At 37.0% G+C, this 8,165-nt stretch overlaps 1 protein-coding gene across 1 annotated transcript; it reads left to right on the top strand.

Moving 5' to 3' along the window:
• On the top strand, positions 1-7,803 carry LOC125652670 (hillarin-like). The gene is made up of 10 exons (XM_056165415.1): positions 1-270; positions 371-626; positions 904-1,017; positions 2,245-2,492; positions 2,605-2,807; positions 3,530-4,422; positions 4,523-4,688; positions 6,773-7,053; positions 7,175-7,360; positions 7,529-7,803. Exons 2-10 carry the CDS (start codon positions 534-536, stop codon positions 7,619-7,621), a joined length of 2,277 nt encoding a protein of 758 aa, XP_056021390.1. The 5' UTR covers positions 1-270; positions 371-533; the 3' UTR covers positions 7,622-7,803.
• Positions 7,804-8,165: the final 362 nt, after the last annotated feature.

The raw sequence follows: 8,165 nt of genomic DNA, 5'->3' as shown, positions 1-8,165 counted from the left end.
TTAGAATATTGCGCTTCTTCCATGCCTGTTGCTTCTCGTTTTCGCTGTAAAAATCGATAAATGTATATTGAAGAAATTAAAGAGATGGGTAATTAAACCAAGGACTAAATATGACTGGAATAGAAAGTAGTCCTGAGTGACGAATGTCAATTTTGATATAAGACTTTATTCCCGTACTATTATGTGCCCGTTATACAAAGAATCCTTCCATCAGATAAATTCATGTACCGGAATCCAAACGTTTTCTCCTGGAATATGTATCAAATGAAGGTAAGAAATATGGTTTAATATCTTGTAAAAAGCCTTTTTAATAAAACTCGCGTGTTGAAGTTTATCGAAACTAGAATTTAAAAAGTTCTTTTGTGTCTAGGTGGAATCCTGCAGAAGTTTAAATCTATTCCACTGAAAGTAAACAAAGTATATAACAACGGCCAGGCGTTGGAAACGGGAAAGTGGAATCAGTCCCGGATAAAGAGAGGTCTTTTTTAAAGTTCGGAAAAAACAATTGCTGTTTGGTGAATGATTATTTGGACATGGGTTGTGGGGGATCAAAGTCAGTTGGTGTGGAAGCTACTAAACCTGAAGGAAAGGAAGAGGATTACCTAAGAGAACCCGAGAATGACCCGGTAAAATACTCAATACGAGTATGTTTCAGTGCTTGATGGTAACGAAGTCTCTGTGATTTCCTTAGTCAAAGTGTCTGGTTTGCTAAAGAGTATACATGTAGCTCCATTGATCCGTGAAATTTTGGACAGCTCTTTTTTCCCTCTAAATTAAAATATGTGCTTTAAAAATGATTTGATTTTATGGTCTTGTTCGTTTATGGAAAGAACAAAAATTAATGTTGAATGAATAGTTATGAAACCACAGTAATTGATCTTAGGTTGACTTTCCGTTCTACAGGAGGGCTTAGAGGATGTTTTAGGGGGGTACCCTCCACCAAAACCCAGTCCAAACAAAAAGGAACACATCTTCACAGACCGAGATAAAAGTGCTGCGGATGCAAGGGCGACACAGGTAATGTTGGAACTTTGAAATTATGACCTCGGCTGAAATGAGAATTTTAGTATACAGTCCTGCAACAGTATACGTACTAGAACAATTGAATGATACATGTACTTTTGATAATACTTGGACTGGGTCTTTGATTTCTTAGATAAAAGAAACCTGAAATATATATTAAGTGACATGAATGAAATTAATCAACATGCAGCACATGAATGTTGTTTTTGGTGTAAATAAGACGGAAAACATCTATTGTCTTTTTTTGCACCACCTAATCGGACATTCGGAGTCATATAGATTTGGTATCACCGTCTGTCTGTCTGTTTATCCACGAAAACTCTGACCTTGGCCGCAACTTTTGAATGGATAGTGATATGGCTTTCTTATGTGCATCCCTCCTAACAAGACCTATCATATCATATTATTCCATAGAATAATTACCATCTATTTTTCACACACAATATGTTTTATCGCCATAAAAAAAGTTAATCCGTAGATCTCAAACTGCAAGTTATTGTAGTAGATGGATTGTCTGAAAATGTGAAATGGTAAGAATCAATAACTAAACAGGTAGTTTACAGCCATGGGGCTTCGTGCAAGGTGCTGAAAACTTTATACCAGCAAGGATAATGACTTATATCACAAAGGTGAGGATAAATGGTGAACTAGTCGTAAAATGAGACTTGAAGCAAAAGGTGTCTGAAATCTATTTAGGTACCTTGTGATATTAGTAAGGAGGGGGTGACCCATATATAAAACAAGTGCCTGTGAAATGAAGTGTCTCTTGTAGACCGGTTACATCCACCATGAGCCCTATATCTTGGTCAGGTAACGAAGTAATCCGTAGTCAAAATCAGTATGTAAAAATTGGCACAACAGTGGGTATGAACACATCAGAGACGTTTGACCTAATTTTAAAAAAATAACTTTGTTCGTAACTTTTGAATATGTGTATTCCTAGTGACAAGACCTTTCTTTGGGTACCATAATTACCTCTCTACCATACGCGGGTATCAGTATTTCACAAATACAAATAGTTTATACACGGTTATAAATTTATACTGCTCAAGCTAGAAAGAAAATGTTGATATTGAGATGACAACTGTTTCCGTTGACCTGAATTATTGCACGGGGATATCGATTGATTTCAATGAAGAGGTAAAGTAAAGAGTAGGATTTATTTGTATTCCTGACATACTTTATTTAGACAGCCGTGATATGAGATTTTTTATTGTTTAGATTAGTGTCGAAGACTACCAGTCTCTGGGTGACCTTGCACGCGCTTTGACACACGGATTAAATGATGTACAGAAAGTACGCACTATTTTCACCTGGATTGGTTTACAAGGAAGAGTAGGAAACATCCCAAAGAGCAAAAAGAACGACGGCAATAACAACACAGAAGATGTCACATCGCCTCAAATCATTGTACAAAAAGTCTTACAAAGACAGTTCTCTTACAATTTTCTGTTTGTAAGTCTCTGTAGGTGAGTCTCAAATGTCGGGCTTCTTACATCACTTCAGTATCTAAGTCTGGAAATGTTTGTAAATTTTCGGCACTATTACTTGAATTCCAAAACCATAGCCTTAAATCCCTAGGGCGGCTCATATCCCATGTGTACTTATACGAGGACTAGGGAAAAGTGTGGCATACGAGGTGGGGGACCAAGATATCGATAGTCTGAACAACTCTTGGACAGCAGTGTATGTGTCCGGAGGATGGCACTTCGTGTTTCCTCTGTGGGCTTTCTCAGCAGTTGTTGGCCACTCCACTGGCACATGGACTCTTGTGGAAACCCAAGGTAAAATGAGAGTCCATCAAATGTAATACTGAAGAAACAACAGTGGGTTTTTATCATATTTACATATCAATCTCATAACTCCTACAAGCAATACAAAACAGAAAGTTGGGCAAACACGGATCTCTGGATACACCAGAGGTGAGATCAGGTGCCTAGGAGGAGTAAGCATCCCCTATGTATGTTGTATATTGTAAATTCGCACTCTACCAATGTCATTTCTGAAAATAGATTTTGAATGAATTGTGTAGAGTGTAGGCCAATTCAATACATGGAAAAGACTTGCAGGATACAGTATTAAAGGTAAATATTAGGAATAACTGATTTTTTGGAATGTATGAGGATGTTAGTTTCATTGGAGTATATGATATTCTTTGTTGTGAGAGGTAATTCTCCGACAATACTAATAAATAAATTTCTAAACTATATGTCCTTACATGTTGTGCACCAATTGTTAGACCGTTCTTTACATATCTATATTGACTATGGATTACTCTATTTGGCTGATCAAAATAGCAGGCCTATGGCTGGTGTGACTGGCCAACAGGGAGAGGTTGCTTCTCCGAGGTACCTGACCCCATCTCTGGTGTTTCCAGGGGTCGGTGTTTACCTTGCTCTTCTAGAATTTAAGAGATTAATCACTGTTCATTTATTCATGTTTTTCATTAATTATTTTAGAAAAATGAAATAAATCTTTAATAAATGTTTTGTTATAATGAATTTAGGTAAAGGTGCCAGAGAGAAAGAAGATAAGTCGTCAGGACGAACAATCAGTCGTATAAACGACTATTTCTTCTTCACTGAACCAGAAGAGTTCATATACTGCTGTTTTCCTTATGATTATAAATGGCAACTTCTTTTACGACCATTTACCAAACAAGACTTTATAGATATTTCATATTGTAAAGAAGGCTTTTTCAAAAATCGCTATAGAATCACAACGCCGGCAAAATGCCTTTATACGTCTGCTGGTGGAGTATGCGATATAGAGATCAAGAAGCCGAACAAGGAAGATTGTGTTCACACATACAAATTGTACTTTAACCATGGACAGTCAAAGACTACCCTGCCTTCTGAGATACAGTTGGAGAGGTACGTTGCAGTTTTCAATGAAGGACTTTCTGTGCGATTTCATATTCGGTTTCCGAGTGAAGGAGTATACAAGATGACGATCTTTGGTGGTCGCTCACTTTTATGCGAATTCAGACTTGACTGCAACGAGGCTGTGAGCAATGTGAAGCCATTTCCATGTCATCCAGAGTCAGGATTTGGTCCTAATGCTGTGACTGAAGAATCAGGACTGCTAGCACAATCGCACAAAACTGGCTTCATTAGCATGAAAAGTACAAAAAATTTCAATATCAAATTCCACGTTCAAAGAAATGTGTTAATTCAAACTATTCTGGTACATAATACTGTGGAAGAAGAAACGCTGAACAAACACGTGAACCATAAGATGAAAGGTCAGGAGCTGGACATCAATGTGAATTTACCTCAACAAGGCGAGTACGTCCTACAGATTAACACTAAGGACAAAGAATCTGGTGATTCGTACAAGAACGCGTGCAACTACCTTCTGACCTCAGAGAACATGAACAAAAAGAGGAAGCCATATGAGGTAAGTACATGTACATCCAGTGGCATTTCGATGAGAATAGTTGTCTGGTAATAGTCTTTTATAAACAAATACCCCATCTAATTAGCTAGTATTGCTATAGAATGCTCTAGAGAAGAAAGTCAGAAAGATGTTACAAGAATGTTCCCGCTCCAAGGACCTTGAAGCTTTGCAGAAAGCTCTGGATGAATTCGATAAGACCGACCTAGAAGACAAAGGTGATCGCCAGAAAGCAGTAGAGAGAATACATTTCCTCAGCCTACGAAAAGGTACTGTCACAAGTAACAAATAAAAAGATGTACGGAATCGCATTATATCCCTATTTGTATGTTGTATATACAAATATAGATAGATAAATAGATATGCGTAAATATAATTTTCCATTCATATGGAGACGTCGTCATTGCCATTGAAGAGCTGCAGCATTTAGGTCTCTTACGGCATACATTTATATAAAGCACAGAAATAGCAAAGCAATCAACTCTTAAATGAACAATAACTGCCCTAAGTGAAGAAATATATTCCATTATCACCTGCATATGGTGTTTATATCTCTCAACTGATTCGATACGCAAGATCTTCTTCTGCGTATAGTCAGTTTTTAAATCGAAGCAAGCTACTGACAAAGAAGTTGATGGTACAGAAGTTTCAACAGTCTCGACTGAAGTCAGCATTTCGCAAATTCTATGGTCCTTATAACGATCTAGTTCGTCAATACAACCTATCATTGGGTCAAATGCTGTCTGACATGTTTCATACCGATTGTTAGGCCGTTCTTGGCACACTGATTTTGACTACGGATAACTCCGTTTACTTGATCAGGATATAGGGCTCACGGCGGGTGTGACCGGTCGACAGGGGATGCTTACTCCTCCTAGGCAACTGATCCCACCTCTGGTGTGTCCAGCTATATACTTTGTATTGCTTATAGGAGTTATGAGATTGATCACTTTTCGTTATCTTCACCTTTCATTTAATATAAAGCACAGAAAATTTCACTTTATTTGGATACCCACTTCCACCCCTACCCGGGTTGAACTCACGATCTGCGGAACCAAATTTCCTAGCAGCATGTAACAAGCGCGCTAGACCGCTCTACCATCTAGGCAAGTCAAAAAACTTGCTTTCGATGACGATGGAATTCTCGCCACGCTGTCACACTTTACACGGTCATTGAGAATGGAAATGGGATACAGTTATTTAACGTAGATTTAAGAGGATCATACATGTACAAGATACACATTGCATTTGAAATATTTTATATAAAACACAGAAATATCAATTAACTCTTGAATGAACATAACTGCCCTAAGTGAAGAAATATTTAATATAAAGCACAGAAAATTTAACTTTATATAGATACCCACTTCCGCCCCTAACCGGGGTTGAACTCACGACCTGCCGAACCAAATCTCCTAGTAGCATGTAACAAGCATATACAGATAGACAGATAGATAGATAGATATATAAGCCACTAGAAATAACCAATATGAAATTGTAAAATCTTCGGGACGACCTGTCCCATCTTTAGGATGACAGAATATTTACTTAGAAATGAAAACTAAATCAATAGAATAAGAATGCAGACTAGCAGTAAAACTAATCTACTAAACCTACATGAGAACAACCAGATCGCCTACATACTGAAATTATTGGGTACAATATGGATCAATAAAACAACGTCTGTTTAGAATGAGCGTCAAGAGTAAATTGTTGATTTTGACCATTGATCAGAAGGCGGGGTTTCCCAATTGACTGTGAAAAAAATATCATTCTGGAAACCAAACAAAGAATGATTTCACTTGAAACATTTTTGATTTTTTTTTAAAAATATCACTTAGGAATTACATGTATTTTGTTTGTCTTTATATATTTCCACATATTGATCATTCTTGCTTTGTGTCGCCGTCAGTGGTGAGGTCTCCATATGAGTGAAACATTCTCGAGAGGGACGTAAAACAATATATGCAATCAATCAATCAATCAATCTTTCTGAACGTCGAATTGTAGGATTTGATAAGTAGTTGTCAATGTGGTCTAGCGGTAATATTGTATGTCGAGCGTATACGTTTGAATTCATTTGGGGATTTTTATTTCCTTAAAACATTACCTTTTTACAGAAAAGAAATCCGTGATTGCTTCATATTTAGTAACCAACTTTTTAATTATCTTGATAATACTAATTACTGTGAATATGGTTAATCATTTTCACGTGATACTGCTCGTAGACATGCTTTTTATGATTAAATTCTACAGGACTTCATTGTTCAACAAATAACAATGCATCTTTTATGTAATATAGATTTAGTTTTAGATAGGTTATTTCATGTGTTCCTTATTGTCGATTGGACAGAATTAAAGGATGCGATTGCAAGAAGACATGGAGAGAAACTAGAGGAAGCGATACAGAAGGCCAAATCGTCCGAGTTCGAATCCAGTCTGCAGAGCCTCATCAAAGAAGCTGAGGAGTTGCTGTCGCAGCTGAGGAGGCTGAGAAGATTTGCTCATGAGATTCTGGAAATGCAGCCTTCGACAATATCCGAAATTCACAGCTATAAATACCCCAAACCTCTAGCGTATGACATAATGAAGGCCACGTATACTCTCCTGGGTGAACAGGGGAAACACGTTGAGGTGAAATAAACCCAATGAATATTTGACATCACCTGTTTTTCATCATTGCTCTAAATCTGACATCAGTTATCATTAAGTATTCCTAGTAGATGTTACCAACAATAATATTGTTGTGTTGTAGGAATGGGAACAGCTACAGGCTTTAATGCGTAAGAAGGGAAAACAAGGACTGTTACTTCGCGTGCGTCAGTTCGACATTGTCCACGTGACCGAGAACATGATAAATCACGCCTCCCAGTTGTTGCAGCCATATGATGAAGAGAGGGTTAGAAACTCTAGCGCAGGTCTTGGAACATTTTATAAATGGGTAAATTGAATTGATTTTTAAATTATCTTCTTTAGAATTCAACTTAATATTTTTCAACAACTACTTTCTTCTGCAAATCATTGTTTCAGATTATTTTTTATGAAAAGAAAGTCAATAATTATTACAGTACTTAGATCAGAATACTCATTATATCATTTTCAATTTCAGACGACGGATGTTACTGATGAAGCGACAAAGTCCGAGGATTCTTTGACGGAGTCAGTAGTTCCTGAAAATATGGCCAAAACACAAAACAAATAAACGAAGTCCTTGTCACTTGATACGGACGTTTAACTCTTTGTGAATAAACTTTAGCTGGCATGCAGACTCAGAATATATATTCAGATTCTTGTAATTTTGAAAATTTTGCATGTATGTCCATGCATGGATGAAGCTAAACAAAGCATGATAGATTGATTTGTTAATAGACACGTTGTGACGCACTGCATGGTAGTTTGATTTGTTAATAGACACGTTGTGACGCACTGAAAGTGTTGTGTGTATGTGAAACATACTGAGTTACTCAGGTAAACTGTTAAACAATTTCATTTCTTCTCTGGAACGACTAAACCAATTCTGGTATATAACATTTATGGGTAAGGGAAATAAAAATTTGTAAATTCCATGAACCCTGCCTTCCGAGTTCATGCTTAAGAGTGAGGCTTATTATATATAGAAAAATGCATTGTATTTTGGAAAATCTTCTTTACTTCTGGATACCAAGCAGTCACACTGTTGGTGTGATTATAATGAATAATGAGCCCTATGCTAAATCTGTGAAATCCATTACCCCTGAGGTCAGGGT

This window comes from Ostrea edulis, chromosome 5, assembly GCF_947568905.1.
Source record: "Ostrea edulis chromosome 5, xbOstEdul1.1, whole genome shotgun sequence".
Taxonomy (NCBI): domain Eukaryota; kingdom Metazoa; phylum Mollusca; class Bivalvia; order Ostreida; family Ostreidae; genus Ostrea; species Ostrea edulis.
Note: the sequence above shows the minus strand (reverse complement) of the source record. Positions and strands in the feature narration are given on the sequence as shown.

What these genes read in the sequence shown, in the direction of transcription:
- LOC125652670 (XM_056165415.1), top strand. Translation starts at nt 534, where the DNA reads ATGGGTTGTGGGGGATCAAAGTCAGTTGGTGTGGAAGCTACTAAACCT. An exon ending in CTGTTTGTAAGTCTCTGTAG is followed by an intron (nt 2,493 to 2,604) that starts GTGAGTCTCAAA and finishes TTAAATCCCTAG; the next exon opens with GGCGGCTCATATCCCATGTG. An exon ending in TTTCCTCAGCCTACGAAAAG is followed by an intron (nt 4,689 to 6,772) that starts GTACTGTCACAA and finishes TCGATTGGACAG; the next exon opens with AATTAAAGGATGCGATTGCA.